Raw genomic sequence first — 24,450 nt, forward strand, 5'->3', positions numbered from 1 at the left:
ATCTCTTACTATTTTTTAATAAAGCAGATGTTCTCTTTCAGAATTTTACTATTATTACTTTATTTTTAAAGTTCAATTTATTTGAGAGAGAGTGTGCACAGGGCAGAGGGACAGCGGGAAGGGCAGTGTTTAAGCAGACACAGGGCTCGATCCCACAACCCTGAGACATGACCTGAGCCAAGACCAGGAGTTGGACATTCAACCACCTGTGCCACCCAGGTATCCCTGTCAGAATTTTAAAGCCTTCTTTAAAATGTTTTTTAGAAATATGTGCTTTATATTTAAGACTTATTGAGATTCTGAAATGTAATTTTTAAGATGAGAGAAACTGGGCGCCTAGGTGGCTCGGTGGATTAAGCCTCTATCTTCGACTCAGGTCATGATCTCAAGGTCGTAGAATCGAGTCCCGCATTAGGCTCTCTGCTCAGCGAGGAGCCTGCTTCCCCCTCTCCCTCTGTCTGCCTCTCTACTTACTTGTGATCTCTCTCTCTCTTTCTGTCAAATTAAAAAAATGAATAAATAAAAAGAGAGAAATCCTGTTTTTGTGTGTGTGTGTTTTTCAAGATTTTCTTTATTTGAGAGAGAGAGTGAGTGAGAGCACAAGTGGGGGAGCAGCAGGCAGAGGGAGAAGCAGGATCCCCGCTGAGCAGGGAGCCTGTATGTGGGACTCGATCCCAGGACCCTGGGATCATAACCTGAGCCAAAGGCAGCCGCTTAACCAACTGAGCCACCCAGGTGCCCAAAAGAAATCCTTTTTACTTAGGTTAAACTTTAAAGGGATACTCTGCTTGAGGATCTTAGGATAGGAGCTTCTAACCTGGGAGCAATTCTCTAAATGGATCAATGAAATGATCATCTGTGTAACTGTTGATCTTGCAAAGTTCTTGCACAATTTTCCTAAATTCTTTGACTAATAGTTTCAGTATTTTAGGCTAAACAATCATACTCTGTTTTGGTTATTTTCATTTGTGTTCTGTACATTTCTAAATCAAGCATAGCTGATTTTTCCTGATAAAGTTAAATATGGAGTAGAAAGTCTGTAGTGCAAGCTAGACACTAAAAAAAGAACTTTTTTTAAGTATTTCTAAGTAGTAGTTGACTTAAGTGTAATTGGATTAATTTTCCATTTTAGGACTTGAATGCTGTTGCATTTAGGTTTAAAGATAAAGAGAGGCCACGGGGCTATACCTCTAAGATTGCAGGAATATTGCATGTAAGTTTGTTATTTTATGTATACATTAGTATATAGAGTATTTTTGTGATCCTGCATATATTACCTTCAGTACTACATGAATGATAAAAATGGGAACTGTAGTATAAAATTTCAGATGTTGTGGCAACCTGGCAAACTTTGATGTCAAACCATGCTTAAAATCTTAATTTTCATCTTCCTAAAAATTATCATCTATAATATTTTTCATTACAGAGGGATTTTGTTTCTTGGATTTAAATATTTTAAATATTTTTCAATTCCACCATGTATCAGTTGCTGATTGCGTGAAAGCTATATAGATCATCTACTGGTCTCTATTTCTGTTGCTACTACCCTAGTCTGAGCTACCATCATTTCTTGCCTGGACTACCATTATAATCTCTTACCTGGGATCTCTGTTTTCCCTCTTGTTTCACACTATAGTTTATTTTTTCAGCCTCAGTAATATTTTGAAAACCCAAATCAGATTGTTTGTCTTCTCTGTGTAATCCTTCAGTAGTTTCCTATCAGAATAAAATCCAAAATGTCATGTTGGATTACAAAGTGATCTGCCTGACTCTCTAACCATGTTCTATATGACTCCCCAACCCATCTCCCTGTTCTCTTTCCCCTCCAGCTGTACTGGCTGCCTGCTTGCCTAATCTTCAAGTGTTAAGTTTATTCTCCCTCGTGGAACCTTTTACATTAGCTGTTTTGTCTACCTAGAACTCTTCTCTCTCTTGTCTTTGCATGGCTTGGTTCTTATTTGGGCTTCCACTTAACTGTGTCTTCCTCACAGAGACCTTCCCTGACCTCTCAGTCATGTCCCGCCCCTTTGCATTTCATAGCACCTATCACTATAACAACACAATTTGTTTATTGTCTGCCTCCCTCCTAATTAGAATATAAGCTCCTTGGGTCCAGTAAGTGAAGGGGATTAAGAGTGCATTTACCTTGATGAACACTGAGCAATAATATAGAATTGTTGAATTACTGTACATCAGAAACTAATGTAACACTCTATGTTAACCAAACTGGAATAAAAAAAACCAAAACCTTAAAACTCTGGTCACTCCCTCTCCTAACTTACATGTTCATTGTTCTGTATTTTAGTTCAGCCTTGAGTCTTAATCCCCAAATGAATTATTGTTATTATTAACTGCATTATTTTATACCAAAATAAATAAAAGGAATATAAGCTCATTAGGGAGCAGGGACATCATCTGTCTTGCCTGGCACAGAGTAGATGTTTGTTAAGTATTTGTTGAACAAGTGACTCAGTCTGTCTCAGAATATTGGAAGTTGCTCTTACTAATAAAAAGCCACTCCTCCCCCAGCACCTTTCTAAATGCTTCTCTAATTTCATTCATAGAAATTTGAGAGGAAATTCTATTTGTAAAAATGTATGTACCTTATGGTAAGAATCCTACAGGTGTTAGCATTTCATTATCAAATTTTCTTCATTAACAAGGATTCAGTTTTTAGCCAGAAATATTATACTTTTCCCCCCCAAAATTGTGATTTTGCTCTCAATAATGTAAATGTATTTGGGGATTAACTGCAAAATCATCCTGCAATAGGAAACTGCTTCAAGTGTGGTAAGAAAGAAAAAGGAAATTTTTCCAGCTGAGTAAAATTTAGTTGAAGGAGGATGGGGGGAGGGGGGAGAATGTAAAATAATGGGTTTAAGTATTAGAGATTTGTTTGCTTTTAATAAGTTAAACTCTGTAGTAGCCTTGCACATTTCATTTATCTATTTATTTTCCTTTTAATAAGTATTATCCCCTAGAAGAAGTGCTCACAGCTGAATATTTACTGGAAGAATTTAGACCTGACTTAATAGAGATGGTTCTCGACAAACTCAGACCAGAAAATGTCCGGTGAGTCACTCTATAGATTTTACTGCTATGTACTATATTTTCAATAATGGTTAGAAGCTGAAAATTTGGAACTGTGAATAAATCGCTTTTAAACTTGTTATGGAGCATGATTAAAGTAGAAAGAATAGTATAGTGAAGCAATACCAAACATCAGCAAATCGAAACATGACCAGCCTTTGTTATCTTCAAACACTGCTCCTCACTCATTTTTCCTCCACTCTAGATTATTTTTAGGAAGGACCTCTAAAACATGAAGACTTTTAATTTATTATTTATTTATTTATTTTAAAGATTTTATTTACTTATTTGACAAAGGGATCACAAGTAGGCAGGTGGGGGGCCGGTGGGGAAGCAGGCTCTTCGCTAAGCAGAGAGCTGGATGTGGGGCTCCGTCCCAGGACCCTGAGATCATGACCTGAGCCGAAGGCAGAGGCTTAACCCACTGAGCCACCCAGGCACCCCAAAACCATGAAGAGTTTTTTTTGAAAAAATGAAGCAAGGGGTGCCTGGGTAGCTCAGTCGGTTGGGCTTCTGACTCCTGATTTTGGCTCAGGTTCTGACCTCAGGGTCCTGGGATTGAGCCTGCATCAGGCTTCATGCGCAGAAGGGAGTCTGTTGAGGATTCTTCCCCATCTCTCTCTCTTTCTCATTCTCCCACTCATTCCCTCTCTCTCAAATAAATAAGCATTTTTTAAAAAAACCATAATCATAATTTCATTATCATGATTAAAATGTAGTAATAGATCATCTTAACCTGACTTCATCCCAACTCAAATCACTGTACATATCTGGCTTCATAAACAAGTGAGGACACCCTCCTTTTTCTTAAGTGGAAGTAAGGATTACAGTCTCAAAAGCCGCCTCACTCACCAGTGATTAACCAGGAGATGAAAAGTTGGAGGAGCTCTCACAGTAACAAAGGTGTTCTTATTAGAGGAGGTTCAGCCCTACAGAGCTTATGAACTATCCTATGATATTTCTGCCTCAAAATTGAATTTCATCCATGTTTTCCAAAGTGAAATAATACCAGAAATATATTTAAGGGGCACATATTTTGCATTTTTTATTTTTCTCCTCTGTTAAGCACGTATTTCCAAAATTCTCCTGGGAACATGGAGATTGAGTAAATATGTTTTTTGGAACAGTCATTTTATGAATAAAATCAACAATCTGGCTGAAGATTTTGAAGAAGAAAAATCCTTCTGATCGAACTGTTCCATCAATGTCTTTTTCCTAGTTACCATCGTTTGCATTTTTCCAGACATGTACTGGCAACAAACGATGGGAAAATTAAAAGAAATATTATTGGTTGGGCGCCTGGGTGGCTCAGTGGGTTAAGCCTCTGCCTTCAGCTCAGGTCATGATCCCAGGGTCCTGGGATCGAGCCCCGCATCGGGCTCTCTGCTCACCAGGGAGTCTGCTTCCCCCCTCTCTCTCTGCCTGCCTCTCTGCCTACTTGTAATCTCCATCTGTCAAATAAATAAATAAAATCTTAAAAAAAAAAGAAATATTATTGGTAGTTGTATAATGTGATAAATATGATAAAATGACATAGAACTCATTCTGTGTACACATTCTATCAAATACAGTTTTCCTAGTTTGGGTATTTTACTCTAATTAATGTAAGATGTAACCATTGAGGGAACTGGGTGAAGAGTACATGGAACCTCCCTGTATTATTTTTGTAACTTCTGTGAATTTGTAATTATTTCAGACTTGAAAGAAAAAGTATTTACAATAGCAACAAAAATGTAAAATAGCTAGGAATGAATTTAATCAAAGATAAGCAAGACTTCATCATACAAAACTACGAAACAGTGCTGAAAGAAGTTAAAGACCTTGTTAGGAGACTTGCTATTAAATTTTTTCCAGTCTGATTCAGAAGCTCTGTGTAATCACAATAAAAATCCTAGTAGCCTTTTCTCCTTTCAATAATTGGTAAATTGATTCCAAAATACCTATGGGCATACAAAGGACCTGGATTATCCATACACCCTTTTTTTTTTTTTTAAGATTTATTTATTTTAGATTGAGAGCAGATGTGGGGCAGGGGGAAGGGCATCAGGAGAGAGACAGGGAGCCCAACTGGGGACCTGAACCCAGGATCCTGAGATAATGACTTGAGCTGAAACCAAAAGTCAGATGCTGAACCAACTGAGACACCTATGTGCCCAGCCCTAACATCCTTGAACATAAAAACAAAAGTTGGAGAACTCAAGCTACTGGATTTGAAGGCTAACTATAAATCTATGTTAATTAAGACATTGTGCATTGGCCTGAGGATCAAAAAGAAATCATTAGCATAGAACAGAGTCCAGAAATAGGCCCACACATACATGCTCAGAGGATTTTTGTTGTTGTTGTGGTAAACACATGAAATTTACAGTTTTAACCATTTCTAGGTTTACAATTCAGTATTATGTTCATATTGTTAAATATATTCATATTGTGCAGCAGCTCTCCAGAACTTTTTCACCTTGTAAAACTGAAACTGTGCCCATTGACCAACAAGTCCTCTTTTCTCCCTCCTACCGTCTCCTGGTAACCACCATTCTGTTTTGTTTTCATGAATTTGACTACTTATTACATAATATCAGTGAACTCATACAATATATCTTTGTTTCACTTAACATAATGTCTATTAGATTCATCTGTGTTGTACTATATGACAGAATTTTCGGTTTTTTTTTTTAAAGTTTTTATTTATTTATTTGACAGATCACAAGCAGGCAAGGGAGGTAGGCGGCAGAGAGAGAGAGGAGGAAGCAGGCTCCCCGCTGAGCAGGGAGCCCGATGCGGGGCTCGATCCCAGGACCCTGGGATCATGACCTGAGCCGAAGGCAGAGGCTTAACCCACTGAGCCACCTAGGCACCCCCAGGATTTCCGTTTTGCCAAGTTAAATCTACAAATATGGCTATAAGGTCTTGGTTACATGCCCTGCTTAAATCATAAGTAAATCTTTGCTTAGGAGTTCTTGCTGAATCCATGCAGGTCCTAGGATACTGTGTTCTTGTCTAAATGTTTGGTAGCCTGATAGTTCACTAGAATTTTATGAGAGGTCAGTGCCTATGGCTTATGCTTTTTTAGGCTCCACTCCTTTCCCTTTCTGAAAATTAGAACATTTGTCCATCTCCATCTTCTGCCTCTTCTTTCATCCTCTGGTATTTCTTTCTTTCTTTCTTTTTTTTTTTTTTAAGATTTTATTTATTTGTCAGAGAAAGACATAGCGAGAGAGGGAACGCAAGCAGGGGAGTGGGAGAGGGAGAAGCAGGCTCCTTGCTGAGCAGGGAGCCCGATGCAGGGCTTGATTCTAGGACCCTGGGATCATGACCCAAGCCAAAGGCAGATGCTTAACGACTGAGTCAACTCAGGTGCCTCACCTCCAGTATTTTTAAAAGGTGGTGGGCAGTGATTCTTCTGGGATTTGTTAGTTGCCTAAGTATCAGAGATCTGCACTGGAGATGTGAATTCATTTGAATTACTTGGCTGGTTCACTCATTAATCCTGGCCCGAGTTTTGACCACCTTTTTTCTGTTGTTTGGTCCACCTTTGCAGTTTAAAGACCCATGTTTTTTCTTTTTTCTTAAAGATTTTATTTATTTATTTGAGGGAGAGAGTGTGCACAAGCAGCAGGAGGGGCAGAGAGAGAGGGTGAAGCAGGCTCCTCTCTGAGCAGAGAGCCCAACGTGGGCCTCAGTCCCAGTACCTGGGGTCATGACCTGAGCTGAAGGCAATTGCTTAATGGACTGAGCCACGCAGGCACCCCAGCCCATGTGTTTTCTAAAAACAATATAAATAAGATGTTATTAGTCCTGTCATCTGCCAGCCTAAGACCAGTGTATCACATTTTGCTTTAGGTCTTATGTCCTGTTGGATTATGAGGTCCTTCCAGGTAAGAACTGTGTTTTTTTCAGATTCAAGTTACCAAGGGTTCAAAAAAAAGGTGGTTGACTTCTCTAAGCCTTTAGCCTAACCTTTCTTGATTCCTTCTTTCTTTAAGAAACCCCTTTAAAAAGTGTTTTTTTAGCATGTTTCACGAACCTCAATTTCTTCAGCACTGTAGCCTTCCTATTACAATTCTTTAAGGCTTTGGGTCTCATCAATAAATTTTTTTTTGTACTTTTTTTCTTCTTTGAGGCATGTTTTTTGGAAATAGGATTTGATATCATGATACAGTAGAATTCTTCCGGTGGAAGGATAGAATTCATCTACTTAGAATCCTTATTTAAAAAGTAATGAAACCGAAGCTCAGAGGCTTGCCTAATTTAGATCTTAACTGTGATTTTGGCAAGATCTCAAAGAAAATGAGTCAGAGTATGGACCAGAATCCAAGTTTCTGATGGCCAGATCTGTACTCTCTGTACTAATTCTGTTTGAATTCATCACAGTTACCTGTGAAGCCTCTCCTCATTCTTGGATGTCTTTCTTTGCTCTCTCAGGAATTATTTGCCAAAGTCTCATGAGAATCATGTCTGGGGAGCCATATTCCTGATTGTCTATAGTCAGGATGTTTCTTGTTTCTGAAAGAGTCCTGTCCAGCCATAACAGCTGTTCATTTCCTCTGAACATTTCTGAATGGCTGACTTGAAGTTGGTAGTGGGCATTCATTCTAGCCCACTGCTGTAAGTTTCACTGTAAGTTCACTGCTGTAAGTTTCAGTTTGAAAAGAAAAGTTCTTTTCTCTCCTTTTTCTAAGGACCATATAGTACCATATCAACAGCCAATTCTTTGTGGATAGAATTAAAGAATAGCCTGGGTGGCTCAGTGGGTTAAGCCTCTGCCTTCCACTCAGGTCACGGTCTCGGGGTCCTGGGATTGAGCCCCGTGTTGGGCTCTCTGCTCAGCAGGGGGCCTGCTCCCTCTCCAACCCCCTGCCTGCCTCTCTGTCCACTTGTGATCCCTCTCTTTCCCTGTCAAATAAATAAGTAAAATCTTAAAAAAAAAAAAAAAAAGCATTGTCACATACACACACTTAAAAAACTCGTCAAGACTATTTTTTTTAATAATTTTTTTGTCAAGACTATTTTTAAGCATAATTACATTTCCAGCAGATAGTCTAAGGATGCAGCAGTCTCTGTGCTAGTTTCTCTCAGCTTCCTGCAGTTAAATATTTTGCAGCTCTCCATGGCATACTTAGATTACTGTGCTTTCTCTTCTTTTTCTCCTAACTTAAGTCTCTTACACTTTTATACTCTGGTTTGTAGATTTTGGTGTAAGTTTGATAAGTATATGCTGTTTCTCTTTTGTTATTCCTCTTGCTTACCTTTATTTATTTATTTAAGATTTTTTTATTTATTTACTTGACACAGAGAGGTCACAAGTAGGCAGAGAAGCAGGCAAAGGGGAAGGGGGAAGCAGGCTCCCTGCTGAGCAGAGAGCCCAATTCGGGGCTTGATCCCAGGACCCTGAGATCATGACCTGAGCCAAAGGCAGAGGCTTAACCGACTGAGCCACCCAGGCACCCCTATTACTTATTTATTTATTTATTTATTTATATTAACATATAATGTATTATTAGCCCCAGGGGTACAGGTCTGTGCCCTGTAATTTATTTTTACATTGTCTTTCACTGTATGTTTCAGTTCTAAATTCTTCAGTGGTACACTAATTCTTGTTTTGCAAACATAGCCCTCTTTGTTAGGCCAGTATTTGATGTTTGCCTTGTTTGAGGGAACTGTTCATCTATTTCATACTTACTTGCTTAGAGTAACATTTCAAATGTTACCCATCCACTTTACTTTGGCAGACAGCTGTCTAAATCCCTTAGGATTGTACCTGGCCAGTCCCCCTTTATGTCCCCCTTTGTAACCTGGGCATTACTGCGCAGCTGCCAGTGTCTGTTGCATTTTGTGTCGGAAGTCATCCTCCAAAGCCTCTGGCAGTTGTCCCTGAGCTTTTTCACTTTCTCTCAGGACAGAGTTGAAAGTGCTCTTGTTGCAGGGGCTGTGTCCACTCCCAAATGAATGCTTCATGAATGTTTATGAATTGTCATCAATCTCTTGTACATTGTTCTGATGCGTGGGCTGTCATTCAGGGAGACCAAAGCCACCAGTATAACAAGCTTGTCCAAAATCGGGCACCTTGTGGAAGAGAATATGGTAATACCATCTATCTACCAAGTTATTTTACTTCCTAACACAATTTTCAGAGTTCTCCTTGAGACTTAGCGCATTCATTTTTTTAGGAAGTCAGCAAGAGTAGAAGCACTTTCTTGGGCTGAGTCTTAGGTCTTAGCAGGTTCTCCCATGTATTGAAAGAAAGTCCTTAACAAACATTACGTGTCCTTCATGTGGCCATGTGAGTTCTATATGCACCCTTTATATACCCCTCAAAAGGAATTCTCAAAATGCCAACATGAACACTTCTTCTGGACACAGTAACAGAACTCTTCCATCCATTAAGCCCTATGATTCCTCCCTGGGTATGGAATATATTCTTATTCAGCAATGTTTTTTTTTTTTTTTAAAGATTTTATTTATTTATTTGTCAGAGAGAGAGAGAGAGAGAGCAAGAGCGAGCATAGGCAGAGTGGCAGCAGAGTCAGAGGGAGAAGCAGGCTCCCTGCAGAGCAAGGAGCCCGATGTGGGATTCGATCCCAGGACTCTGGGATCATGACCTGAGCCGAAGGCAGCTGCTTATCCAATTGAGCCACCCAGGCGTCCCAGCATGTTTTTTTTTTTTTTAATTTTTAAAAGATTATTTATTTATTTGACAGAGATCCCAAGTAGGCAGAGGGGCAGGAAGAGAGAGAGAGGGAGAAGCAGGCTCCCTGCTGAGCAGAGAACATGATGTGGGGCTCGATCCCAGAACCTGGGATCATGACCTGAGCTGAAGGCAGGGGCTTTAACCCACTGAGCCACCCAGGAGCTCCTCAGCACGTTTTTCGAACTGGTAGTGGTCAGAGGCAGCTAGGCCAGATCAGGAATACCATCAGCTGGGAGATCTGTCAGCCATACTCACAGAGAGGTTAGTCAGATTGCTTTTATCTACCCTACAACAGGCAGTAGGACTAAGTCCAGCTAGCCAGGTAGAGTATTTTGTCTAGAATAAATAAGAAATAGACAGTGGTTCTGATGGTCAGGCACTGAAGTTGTGAAGGTCCAGTGACGAGTAGGAACACATTGAAAATGGATGGGTATTCAGTAAAGGGGAGTTTTCATTGCAAGTAGTGGGCTTTCAGCTGCAAGACGGACATTCAGAGGCTAGAATCAAACCTCTGAGAGGATGGATCAGAACAAGTGGGAGAAGATACAGGCCTTGTTACTTGAATTGTGATGTAAGGGAGAAGTGGGATCAGGGACAGGACTGACCTCGGGGCAAGGCACCAAGCTATTGGCCTAAAGCTTCTTTATCCACAAGATTCAAATAAGATTGGTCCCAGGCTGGCACTGAGTCTGCTGAGAGGATGGCAGTGATTCCCACTTTGATAATTACGAGGCAACAGAGGCAGAAATGTCCCTGATGATGCTGCAGGGGGAGGGGTTCTGCTGTGGTACTGAGCTGCTTTTGCTATGCTTCTCGTAATCTTCTGTTCACATATCTTTTGACATCATCTTATCTCTGCCCTCTCTCCCTGAACTTATTTTTCCTTCTGACTTTTTTTTCTGGGCTGTTTCTGTCTTGCCCTCAATGAAAGATTTTAATAAACCAGAGCACAAGTGTTTCTTGGTCTTGTTTTCTTTACCTCTAGAAGCAAGAAGGCCAATGTACATGTACTAGATGCAGTTGATGGTAGTCTCTGGCAGGAAAAAAACCACGGAGCACAAACTTAGCAAATAATAATAAAAGTATGTTTTTGTTTTTTGGATCTCTGGATGAGCCAATAAGGGTGTTTTGTTTTTGTTTTTGTTTTTGTTTTTGTTTTTCCCTCTTACTGTTTTTGTTAACCCTGGGCCTCAGCTGTTCCTGGGAAGGAGTACTTTGTTTTGCTTTTTTAAAGACTATTTTTCAACTGACTTGGTTCCATTTTTTCCCTAGCTACTCTTCTTTTAAAATTTTAGTCAGTAGTATTACCCACAAGATTCCTGCATGCAGTTTTTCACATTAAAAACGAAGGGCTCTAGCCAAAGGGTAATAGAGACCGTGATCAGAGGCCTCTATACTTGATTGCCTGTTTTGATTAAGCATTATTGGATTTACTGGGTCTTAGCATGCTCTTGGATATTATGTAGGTTTTCATGATTCAGGTTTTATAAATGCATATATATATAACATGGGTTTATAGTGTTTGTTTGTTTGTTTCTACTTTCCTTTAGGGTTGCAATAGTTTCCAAGTCCTTTGAAGGAAAAACTGACCGCACAGAAGAGTGGTACGGAACCCAGTACAAGCAAGAAGCTATACCAGATGAAGTCATTAAGGTAGGGTTCGCTCATCTGTGAATAAACTTGATGTGTAAGGGACACACAAGAGCATGAGCTTTCCACATCAGCCAACTCACAGCCCAGAGTATGGAGAGTGATGGCCCACGGCTCTCTGTACTGTCCTGAGCAAAATGAACAAGGAGATGGAGAACTAGAGCTGAGATTTTTGCATTAAGAAATGGCACTATGGCCACCTTCTCTTGTGTCTGTTAGATCAGCAGGGCTGAAAGCAGACTCCCAGCTTCATGCACTCAGAGATCACTGAAGTCCAAAGTACACAGAGGAGGAAAACAGGCAAGAAGAGATGAAGGAGAGAGCATGAAAGACAGATAACAAGGGCTCCAGAGGCCTTATGGTCATTCTGTGTATACAGGTGGGAACGGACTCTGGATTCACACTGTCTTCACTTTAGGAGATGCTATATTGTATGCTATATGTATTTAGGAGATGCTATATTGTTGTCTTGTTGCTCTTTTTTCTATGTAAGGGAGTTAAAATTTGCTTCAAACAGGCGTGTTTAGATAGTATGTTACCCCATTCGTCAGTAGTCCAGATTTTGTTTTTGAATCTTTTCTACTTGTCTAGTGTTTTTTCCTTTTCTGGTTTTCATTGTCATTGTATCTTTGAGATTGTGTCCTTTATTCATGGGAAGACACCAGAAAGCCTTGCTCTGACTAGATTATACTTAAACTTGAGTAATGGACATTTCTTTTTCTTTTTTAAATGATTTTATTTATTTATTTGGCAGAGAGAGATATCACAAGTAGGCAGAGAGGCAGGCAGAGGGGGAGGGGGAATCAGGCTCCCTGCTAAGCAAGGAGCCTGATGTGGGGCTACATCCCAAGACCCTGGGATCATGACCGGAGCTGAGGGCCGAGGCTCAACCCACTGAGCCACCCAGGTGCCCAGTAACAGACATTTCTTAAGTGTACCTGTGTAATACAGAAAAAAAAAAAATAGTTTAAGAAAGTCATTGCTGGGGGCGCCTGGGTGGCTCAATGGGTTAAAGCCTCTGCCTTCTGCTCAGGTCATGATCCCAGCCTCCTGGGATTGAGCCCCGCATCCGGCTCTCTGCTCAGCAGGGAGCCTGCTTCCTCCTCCCTCTCTCTCTGCCTGCCTCTCTGCCTACTTAGGATCTCTATCTGTCAAATAAGATAAATAAAATCTTTAAAAAAAAAAAAAAGAAAATCATTACTGGTACTTCTCTGACATGTTCACAACATAGGATGAGATCACTGGAGCCACTTTGTGTGGAAAAATACTCATTTAGCTAAACAATGAGGAATGCTGATCTCCCATGAAGTAATCCATAAAACAGAAGAGAACCTCTAGTCACCAAACTCTGATAACAAACGTACCTCAAATTTTTAAAAAAGGATTTTGTTTATTTATTTATTTATTTGAGAGTGTGCAAGTGGAGTGAGGGGCAAGGGGAGGGGAGGGAAAGAACATGACATGAGTTCGATCTCTTGACCCTGAGATCATGACCTGAGTCTAAACCCAAGAGTTGGATGCTTAACTGACTGAGCCACCCAGGCGCTGCCTGAATGGGAATTTTTTAAAAACAAATTTACCTGGGGGATGCCTGGCTGGCTCAGTTGGTAGAGCCCAAGATTTTTTATCGCAGGGTCGTGAGTTCAGGCCCCATGTTGGGTGTAGAGCTTACTTAATTTTAAAAACAAAACAACCCAAATTTGTCTGGGAGTTTAGCAGTGAAACGATTTACTACGTGTTTCCCAGCCCCCACTGATTCAGCCATTTGGGAGATTTAAGCTGCTGCTCATAAACAATATGGCCAACATCCCCACTATCTTAGTGCCAAAAAACATAAACTCAGGGACCAAAATAGAACTGCAGAAACTACAAGGCTGTGCTAGTTCATCTGGAGAACAAATTACTGAACCCAGGATTATTGGCACTTGGTGGCTTTTTTTTTTTTTTAAATAATGAAGTCTTATAATAAGAGTCCAACAATCACTAACCTGTGATCTGTCCCATTGAGCTTTCAGAACTAGCCCGTTGAGCATATCCAACCTACAGGTTGTATCCACCCTGTTGCACAATCCAGGCTTAAGACTCTGCCTTGTTCTTGACCTTGTGCTTGAATTACTGGTTCACTTGGAAGTTCACATGGTCATCTAAGAACAGTTGTGGACCAGGCCCTAAGGAGCAGTACTGAAACTTAGTAGTTTTCAGGCTACGCGTAAAAATAACCTAGTGTAGCTGGAAGTTTTATTCTTCTGTAAATGACCTATTGTCTACCAATTGCAGGAATATATCCCTATACAATTATTCTTCCTTCTTTAAAGAGCTAGAGCCAATGTGATCTTCATATGGACTAAGTAGTCTCTCATCTTTCTGTAGCCACAGATTGCCCCTTAACCTCAGCCAGTCATTTTGGAAATATGTAAAGAAGAAAGATTACTAAGTACAAAATCTTGATTAATAGAGAGAACAGCTCAAGTTTCATGAAGAGCCATCAGTGGATCTTAGGAGTAGAAAAGAAAAGCTGTGTGACATTTATCCCCTTAATACTAGACATTAAGCAAAAGGACTGTTTTAAACTTTTGAATCCAACTTTAATTGCTTTTGTGTGTTTTTTCATTATTCATCCAGAAATGGCAAAATGCTGACTTGAATGGGAAATTTAAACTTCCAACGAAGAATGAATTTATTCCTACGAATTTTGAGATTTTATCATTAGAAAAAGAAGCGACACCGTACCCATCTCTTATTAAGGTAACATGTTGGAATGGGTGATTTTTAAATTTAGGCAATATACCTATTACCTGGAAGAGACCGGAGAGATGATTTCTTGCATTTGGTACTATGTTGGTTTTGGGGGCTCACATCCTAAGAGCTACCGAAAGTTGTAGAAAGAATAATTGCAAGGAATATTAAGAGGCTAGAGGTGTTAAAGCATACAAACTACTAAACAATTTAGAATCTAGGGTATTGTTTTCTTTGCAGAAAAAAAGTTAAGTCTGGACTACAATCACAATTTTTGTTTCAAGATTTTATTTATTTATGACAGATAGCGAGAGAGGGAACACAAGCATGGGGTAGTTGGAGAGAGAGAAGCAGTCTTCCCGCTGAGCAGGGAGACCTATATGGGGCTCCATCTCAGGATGCTGGAATCATGACCTGAGCCAAAGTCAGATGCTTAATGACTGAGCCACCCAGGCACCTTGTACAACCACAAATCTACTGAAAGTTATTGGCCTACTTTCCATATTCACTGAGGACCGAGTCAGGAAGTTGATATGTGCTGCATCATGAAAGTTAGAGATAAAGAGAATTTCTAAACCCTGGAAGAGAGCATATCTAAGGGAAGCTGTTGGATTTCCGGCCCTTAAAATTAACTCTCAATATTTTAGAGTGGCTTTAGGAAGTTGATAAGAACAATGAACTTAGGAAATTAGTAAGTCAGTGAGAGCAGTGATTGAGAAATGGGGCTTGTTTTTCTTTTTCAGAATTTTCTCTTTTCATTATTTCATACCTTGAATAGATTTTGTAGAAAAATGGATCAAATTATTACTGCACATCTTCTTTCCTAAATTCTCTTTCTAAGCTCACCACCAAAGACATACATCTTTTTCTTTTCTTGAAAGCACCTAACATTCAGATCAACTCAATGAAATAAGAATTAGTGTTTAGAAACTTGAAATTTATCAAAAGCATCTAGATTATTAACTAGACAATCATTTTTCCTTAAGAAAGGGAGTCTTCAGATGGCAGAGGAGTAGGGGAATCTAAGCTTGCCTTGTCCCTTGAACACATCTAGATAAATATCAAATCATTCTGATCACCCAAGAAATCAATTTGAGGACTGCAAGAACAGTGGAAGGTAGAGGCTATGGAGAGTGGATTTGGGGGAGTTAAGAACTGTGGAAGCTGCGGAGGGGAGGGACCCCTACTTAGGAAGACTACTGCAGGGTATTATAAGCATCGGACCACAAAATCTGAAGTTTTAGAAGTCTCCTGCCACCAGGATCATGCCTGCCTTAGTGGTGCTCCTGTGGGGGAAAGAGGGCAGATACTACAACGTAGTCTGAGGATCCCCTGGGTTGCAGGGGGAAACAGTTCCCTTCTTTGGAGTACATTTCAGAGTGACAGCAAGGCCTCTCCATGGCCAGAAGAAAGGGTGGCACCAATGTGCTGCACTGTTCCCAGGCACTGGAGCAGGGACACCAGCTGAGGGCAGGGAGACACCAGGCTTTTGGCTCTGCTTTACTATAAACTCTGAACTGCTTCTCAGTCCTGCAACTGCCTTCCTGGGACTGGCTGCAAACAGCAAAAGTGAGGAGACATCCTTCCCCAGAGGATCAGTACGAAGTGGTGCTGCGGGAGTCCCTAAAATTTGGAGTTTAGAAGCCTAGCTGCGCCCTGAGATAAAACAGCTTGGACACAGAGAGGGAGAAGGCAGGGATTTGACAGAAGCTAGGGCACAAGAGGGGTGATTGTTTGCTCTTCTGTGAGGGCTTCCTGAAGAGTGGTGGGCACGAGCTATACGCTGCATAGATGAGAGCAGAGCGGAGCCATATCCCCTGTTCTTCCCATCCCCCACCCCATCAACACTGACTGACCTCAGTGAGCTAAACCACACAATCAAGCAGAGATCAGAGCCATTATACCCCCCCCCCACCATGCAGGCGCATTTCTACAAGGGCAAATAGGCCTGAGAATCAGTGCAGCAGGCCCTTCCCCCAGAAGACTAGCACAAACCCCTTGCATTTACCAATTCTACAGATGATAAAGTGCTACAGAGCTTCAGCTCTAGGGGCAGTAGGATCTAGCTTCTTTTGATAGGCAGACCAAAACACACCTAGGATCTAGTTTGTTGTTGTTGTGTTTTTGTTTTTGTTTTTCTGGACAAAATGACAAGATGGAATTCACCCCAAAAGAAAGAGCAGGAAATAAAAGTAGCAGCGAGGGATTTAACCAATACAGATATAAATGAGATGTTCGAACTAGAATTTATTTACTTTAATTTATTTATTTTTAAATTTTCTTTATTTGAGAAGGAGAGAGAGCACGTGAGCAGGGGGTTGGGGTGGAGGGAGAGCAAACTCCCTGCTGAGCAGGGAGCTGGATGTAGGGCTCGATCCTGGGACTCCAGGATTATGACCTGAGTCGAAGGCAGAAGCCCAACCAACTGAGCCACCCAGGCACCTCTGCACTAGAATTTAAAACAGCAATTATAGGAATACTACTTGGGCTTGAAAAAAGCATAGAAGACACTAAAGAATTCCTTACTGTAGAGATAAAAGAACTAGAATCTAGTCAGACCGAAATTAAAATGGTATAACTGAGACGCAAACCCGAATGGATGCCATAACAATAAGAATGAATGAAGCAGAGGAATGAATCGGTGATATAGAATATAGAATTATGGAAAATAATGAAGCTGAAAGAAGAGGGAAAGGTATTGGATCATGAAGGTAGACTTAGGGAACTCAGAAGCTTCTTAAAATGTAATAACATTCCTATCATAAGAGCCCCAGAGATGATGCGAGAGAAAAGGGGGCAGAAAGTTTACTTGAACAAATTAACTAAAAACTTTCCTAATCCAGGGAAGGATACAGATATTGAAATCCAAGAAGCTCAGAGAACTCCCATTAAATTCAACAAAGGCCAGGCATCACCTATATAAATCATAGTCAAATTCACAAAATACACAGACAAGGAAAGAACTCTAAAAGGAGCAACGGAAAAAAAGTCCTTAACCTACAAATCAGATTTGCAACCGATCTGTCCACAGAAACTTGGCAGACCAGAAGAGAACGGCAGGATATATTCAATGTACTGAATGGGAAAAATATGCAGCTAAGAATACTTTATCCAGCAAGGCTGTCATTCAGAACAGAAGGAGAGGTAAAGAGTTTCCCAGACACACAAAAACTAAAGGAGTTCCAGCACTGCAAGGAATATTAAAGGGACCCTTTGAGAAGGAAAGAGAGACCAAAAGTAACAAAGACTAGAAAGGAACAGAAAATCTATAGGAACAATGACCTTACAGGTAATACAATGGTACTAAATTCATAGCTTTTAATGATTACTCTGAATGTAAACAGACTAAATGCTCCAATCACAAGACATAGGGTATCAGAATGGATTAAAAAAAAAAGACAAGATGCATCCAAATGCTGCCTACAAGAGACTCATTTTATTTATTATTACTATTTTTAAAAGATTTTAATTATTTATTTGATAGAGAGACAGCGAGAGAGTGAACACAAGCAGGGGAAGTGGGAGAGGGAGAAGCAGGCTTTCCACTGAGCAGGGAGCCCAATGTGGGGCTTGATCCCAGGACCCTGAGATCATGAACTGAGCCACCCAGGCACTCCACAAGAGACTCATTTTATACCTAAAGACAACAGCAGATTGAAAGTGAGTGGATGGAGAACCACTTCTCAGGTTAATTTATGTCAGAAGAAAGCCAGAGTATCCATGCTTATGTCAGACAAACTAGATTTTAAAACAAGGACTTAAGAAGGGATGAAGGGCATTATATCTTAATGAATCTATCCATCAATAAGATTTAACAGTTGCACATACTTATGCCCCCAGTTTAGGGGCATCCAAATATATAAATCAATTAATAACAAATATAAAGTCATTGATAATCAAACAACGATAGTAGGGGACTGTAACATCCCACTTATAGAGCAGTGGACAGATCATCTAAGCAGAAAATCAAGGAAATAATGGTTTTGAATGACACATTGGACCTGACAGACTTAACATCTATTCAGAACATTTCATCCTCAAACATAGAATACACATTGTTTTCTAGTGTATGTGGAACATTCTTTAGAATAGATCGTATACTGGATCACACACAAATTGGCCCTTAAGAAGTATAAAATGATCAAGGTCATTCCATGCATATTTTCAGAGCACAATGCTTTAAACTTGAAGTCAACCATGAAAACATTTGGAATGACCACAAATACATGGAGGTTAAAGAACATCCGGCTAAAAGAATGAATGGGTTACCAGAAAATTAAAGAAGAAATAAAAAAGTACATGGAAGCAACTGAAAATGAAAATACCCTAGTCTGAAGGAAAAAATGAAACAAGATGGGATCGGGAGGGAGACAAACCATAAGAGACTCTTAATCTCTCAAAACAAACTGAGGGCTGCTGGGAGGAATGAGGGTATGGAGAGGGTAGTTGGGTTATGGACATTGGGGAGGGTATGTGCTATGGTAAGTGCTGTGAAATATGTAAGCCTGATGATTCACAGGCTTGTACCCCTAGGGTAAATAATACATTATATATCAATAAAAATAATCAAAAAGAAAAAAATACCATAGTCCAAGATTTTTAGGTTGCAGCAAAGGCAGTCCTAAGAGGAAAACATATTGCAATACAGACCTTCCTCAAGAAGCAGGAAAAGTCTAAAAAAAAAAGAAGAAGAAGCAGCAGGAAGAGTCTCAAATGAACAAGCTAACCTTACCCCTAAAGGAGCTAGAAAAGGAGCAGCAGATAAAGCCTGAAGCCAATAGAAGAAGGGAAATAGTAAAGATTAGAGCAGAAATAAATGATATAGAAACAAACAAAAAAATCAGAATGGATCAATCAACAAAACTAAGAGCTTGTTCTTTGAAAGAATCAATAAAGTTGATAAACCTATAGTCAGACTTATGAAAAAGAAAAGAGAAATGACCCAAATAAATTTAAACAATGAAGAAAGAGATGATAACTGGCACCACAGAAACACAGATAATCAGAATATTATGAAAAGTTATATGCCAACAAACTGGACAATCTGGATGGAATGGATAAATTCTCAGAAATATACAAATTACCAAAACTGAAACAGGAAGAAATAGAAAATCTGAACAGACCCATAATTGGCAAAGAAATTATATCAGTAATCAAAAATCTCCCAACAAACAAAAGTCCAGGGCCAGATGGCTTTCTAGGGGAATTCTACTCTTCTTTAAAAGAAGAGTTCATACCTATTCTCAAACTGTTCCAAAAAATAGAATGGAAGGAAAACTCCCAAACTCTTCTACAAAGCTAGCCCTTGATCCCAAAACCAGACAAAGAGAAGAATTTTATGCCATTAAAAAGGAGAATTATATGCCATTATCCCTGACGAACATGGATGCAAAAATTCTCAAGATACTAGCAACAGTACATTTAAAGAATCATTCACTGCCATCCAGCAATTGCTCTACTAGGTATTTACCCAAAGGTTACAAAAATATAGGTTCAAAAGGATACATGCACCATGATACTTATAGTAGCATTTCAGCACTAGCCAAACTATGAAGAGAGCTCAAATGCCCATTGATTGATGAATGGATAAAGATGTGGCATATATAAACAATGAAACATTACTTGGCCATCAACAAGAATGAAATCTTGTCATTTGTAATGGTGTGGATGGAACCGGAGTGTATTATGCTAAGAGAAAGAAGTTAGACAGATACCATATGATATCAGTCACATGTGGAATTTAAGAAGCAAAATAGATGAACATATGGGGGGAGGGAGAAGAAAAAAAGAAAAAAGGAGAGAGGGAAACAAACCATAAGAGACTCTTAGAGAACAAACAGGATTAACAGAGGGAGGTGGGTATTAAGGAGGGCACTTGTTATGATGAGCACTGACTGGGTGTTGTATGTAAGTGATGAATCTCTGAATTTTCCTGAAACTAATATTGCACTATACGTTAACTAACTAGAATTTAAATTAAGAGCTTGAAGAGAAAAAAAAATGACCTTTTAATGAGTCATAGGTTAGGTTATTCAAGGAGAAATCTTATTTACTTACCTCTCCTATTATTTGTTGTTTGTTTTAAATAGGTCTTCTCAAACTAAACTAAGGAGAACATTTCTAACTCTTGTAAGAGTTTCAAGAGTTTTTAATACAGTATGGGTGAAATGGAGAATTAAAGTAGTGGCTTATTTGTTCATCTTTGGTTGTGTTATGTATTACTACATAACAAATTCCTCCAAAAGTTAGGAACTTAAAACATTTATCTCCATGTGGTTTTTGAGTGTCAGGAATCTGGAAGTGACTTAGTTGGGTAATTTTGGCCCAGGGTGTCTTATTAGGTTATAGTCAAACTGTTGGCTGGGCCTTCAGCCTCTTAAAGCTCAATAAAGGCTGAAGGATTTTCTTCTAAATTCAGTTGTGTGGTTGTTGGCAGGCCTTTAGTTCTTTACCACATGGGCCTCTCAGTAGAGTTGCTTGACCTGGAAGCTGGCTTCCTCCAAAGTGAGTGATTCAGGAGAGAAAAGTGGGTGAACAAGATGGAGGCCACGACGTCTTTTAGAGCCTAATCTCAGAGGTACCATGCCATCGCTTCTGTCCTAGTCTGTGCTCGCATAGACCAGTCCTGGTTCATTGTGGGAGAGATGACTTTACAGGAAGGTAAATGCCCTTAGGCAGGAGTTGCTGTGGCCTACCTTGGAGGCTGGCAACCGCACCCTGCTAGGGACTCCTGCATCTGCCTCCCAGTGTTCAGAAAGGCAAGAATAGGATAGTTGGTATTGGCTTCTCCAGTCTGTCTCTTCCTCTGCTATGTCCCTCTTTCCCTCACCAAGGGGGAACGGAAGGGTGATTTCTCTCTGCTGCTAGAATCAGCAGTTTTCTCTCTACACCTTCCCACCTGGTGACCCTCTGAGTATGCTTCAAGGCCATGAAACTCAACATTGCCTCTATCCTACTCTTGAAGAGTAGTTTGAGCTTTTTGCCGAATATGCCCATATTTTTTTATTAACCAAATTGTTTCTCCATCACAGGATACAGCTATGAGCAAACTCTGGTTCAAACAAGATGATAAGTTTTTCTTGCCAAAGGCTTGTCTCAACTTTGAATTTTTCAGGTATGTTAAATGAATCTAGCTACACAGTTTCTTATAAAAATCAACAATCTCATTCCTAAAAGTTTTCTTTGCTTCCGGGAGGACCCATGTGTAGAAATGGAAGGAACTAGAGTTACATAGCCTGGACCAGGGAGGGCTGCTGCTGGTAAGGGATATTGTAAAAGTCAAGGTTGTCAAGTCTTCCTTTGCACTGGTGAGCATACCCTTTAACTGACATGATTTATGTTAGCCACCTTGAGGACCTTCCTAGCCTTCAAAACTTTGGATCCTGGGGAGGTTGTAGACTCACCCAGAAATGTCATTCAGGAAAGATTAAGTAATTGAGGGTGTTTTCTGTTGTAGCTTCAGTTTTGTATTTCTGAAACTTGCCCAGAGGAAGAGGTGGTAGTTACTAAACCGTTTGGAGTCCTTTCCAGCCTTTACATGTCTGAAGCCCTTAGATACTGTTTTCTCTGTTCTTGGCATGGCCATGTAAAAATGATTTAATTAAAAAGGAAGAACATGTTTAGTAACATTTATGAATACTACTGTTGGAATGATTTCACAATATAAATCTGCAGCTCATCTCTGTCTCCTTTTATTTATTTGTATAGTACAGTGTACCATCCAGTTCAAATTTTACTTTGTGAGTTCATACTTAATTTTTTATTTAAAATTCAGTGGTGTGTGTTTATGAAATCTGTCATCACATAATAATGTTCATTAATTTTTATTTGATCTACTTGACTTGAAATTAAAACTAAATGCATTTTTAAATGTTTTGGAATAGGGAAAAAGAAACTCTAAATAGAAAATTAGTATTTCACCAACATATACAGCTGAGCTTGCAGGTGGATATAAACATTCTATTTTATAGCAGAAGATTCATGGACTTAGTCTGGAACTTCCTGAGAAACTTCTCACACTAAACTTGAGCTGTCTGGCTATGGCTTGGTGTTGATAGAGAGTATTACAAAACTGGTTTTATTTTTTGATATTCAGAGTGATATTTGTAGCATTCCAAGCAGCTTGTCACCACTTTCCCATTTGACTTATATGATTATGAATTTTTTTACCTTTTGAGAGACCATTTGATTGTTTTGCTTCCCGAAATTTCCTCTCTCCGTGTTCTGCTCTTCCTGGAGTTCACACTGTTAGGTTTCTTATGTATTCTTCAAGACATTTTCTGTGTGTGTACACCTTTTAGTATTTTCAGAAACTGGGTTATATTATCCATTCTTAGATACAGTTTTTAAAACTCTGAGCATACAGCACCTGAATACAAAATAATACTATTTTTTAATTAACAAGTGAACCAGAGTTTGAACATTGCGATTGAATCATGTTTTCTTAGAGCTCACCAGCGCAGCTGCTGTGCATGCAGCATTTTAGGACACTTTTTGCAATTGCGTTCTAAGCTTGAGCCATATGGCTCTGAGCTCCCAGACTTGGCTTTTTCTGGCTTTTCACTTCCACCTGAGATTGGCACATAGATGCCTGTGGGTCTGAGTCCTTCCTATATTCTCTTTTATTTGATAATTTTGCTTTTGTGAATTGTGCTCTGAGTTTCTGAGCTGTTGTTTGCCTAAAGAAGGAAGTGTGTCATGTATATAAAACAGTACTTTAATTGTACTATATACAGTACTGTAATTGTCATGTATATAATACAGTACTTTAAAAACAGTGACAGAGCATCCATTTAGATTTTCCAGATGGAGAATGTTTATGTAGTTACAGAATTTTCTCTTTGATTTTAGTTCTTAGTGGCTAAGCTTCTTCTATTTTTGCTTCATTATCTGGTTTGACAAAATTGTTGCCTTTTCCATCAGTATATTGGCTATATTTACTGTGCTACAGATAGAGTGAAACTTTAATTTGCTGCCAAACAAGCCAAGCAGGCACCTTGGGCTCAGGTCCTTTGCACTGGCTGTTTCCTCAACCAGACCCACCCAACCAGATATACCCAGAGCGTGTTCCTTTGCTTCCTTCAGGTCTAGGCCCAGGTGTCACCTTATGAGAGAGGCATTGATTATCTTTTTTTTTTTTTAAAGATTTTATTTATTTATTTGACAGACAGAGATCACAAGTAGGCAGAGAGGCAGGCAGAGAGAGAGGGAGGAAGCAGGCTCCCTGCTGGGCAGAGAGCCCGATGCGGGGCTCGATCCCAGGACCCTGAGACCATGACCCGAGCCGAAGGCAGAGGCTTTAACCCACTGAGCCACCCGGGCTCCCCGGCATTGATTATCTTATGTAAATTAGCAATCATCCCACCTTACTACCACCGCCCTTCAATCCTATTCCTCTTACCCTGCTTAAATTTTTCATAACACTATCCCCACTTCATATATTAGGATTTATTCTCTCCTCCAACTAGACTATTAAACTGTCAGGTCAGTGGCTTTGCCTGATTTTATTCCCAGTACCTAGAGAAAGGTCTAGCAGTAGGCTCTTCTGAGTCATACCTGCTTCCATGTATTACAGTAGTAAGCATGTGCTACACATTTGTTGAGAGAATGACTTTTATTTGTCATAAAGGTAAGCAGTGTCATATAATCAAATGACTTTGTCACTTGACTTGCATTTGAATCCTAATTTTGCCACTACCAGCCAAGGCGACATGCAGAAAGCTATGTTTCTTATTTGGGAAATGATTTAAGTTAGGGGATCACTGTGGTCCTGTTTAGCTTTTGCACTCTCTGATTGTTTCCTCATGTTGGTTGCTCTTCTTCATTTAAGTTTTTTTTTTTTTTTTAATTTTAATATTTTTTCCTAGCTCTGTCTGTAGTTATATGGTGGGAATTATCAATTATTTTACTCACAGTGCTGTAGCTTTATTGGTTTGTGGGGGAACTCAGATATGAGCTAACATTTCTCAGGTATTCGTTTTTCCTGTTTAAGTTCAAAAATCACAGCACACAAACTTCTCAGTCTCATACTCATGTCCACCCAGAGTATGGCTTGCTTAAAGGGAGGAGGACATTAAATGCCAGATGAGCTCTGTTGGCCATGCCTCCTTTGTTTTTGTTTTGTTTTTTTAATTTATTTTTTCATTTTAAGTAGCCAGTGTGGGACTGGAGCTCATGACCCCAAGATCAGGAGTCATGTGACTTCTGAGTCAGCCAGGCACCCCAGCATGCCTTGCCCTTTCATCCTCAACACAGGCATGCCTTTTGGCCTGTCCCCATTCCTTACC

General features: G+C 39.8%; 1 protein-coding gene across 4 annotated transcripts in view; it reads left to right on the forward strand.

Moving 5' to 3' along the window:
* The window catches only part of IDE (insulin degrading enzyme), a 116,227-nt gene that overhangs the window by 67,702 nt on the left and 24,075 nt on the right, over window positions 1–24,450 (forward strand). For all 4 annotated transcript variants that reach the window (XM_045068895.1, XM_045068894.1, XM_045068896.1 and 1 more), the window contains exons 10-14: window positions 1,133–1,213; window positions 2,969–3,072; window positions 11,329–11,431; window positions 14,051–14,173; window positions 21,196–21,278. In XM_045068895.1, the coding sequence (XP_044924830.1) occupies window positions 1,133–1,213; window positions 2,969–3,072; window positions 11,329–11,431; window positions 14,051–14,173; window positions 21,196–21,278 (494 nt within the window). The remainder of the gene's footprint in view (window positions 1–1,132; window positions 1,214–2,968; window positions 3,073–11,328; window positions 11,432–14,050; window positions 14,174–21,195; window positions 21,279–24,450) is intronic.

Source organism: Mustela putorius, unplaced genomic scaffold, assembly GCF_011764305.1.
Source record: "Mustela putorius furo isolate JIRA1106 unplaced genomic scaffold, ASM1176430v1.1 tig00003909_pilon_pilon_pilon, whole genome shotgun sequence".
Classification (NCBI taxonomy): domain Eukaryota; kingdom Metazoa; phylum Chordata; class Mammalia; order Carnivora; family Mustelidae; genus Mustela; species Mustela putorius.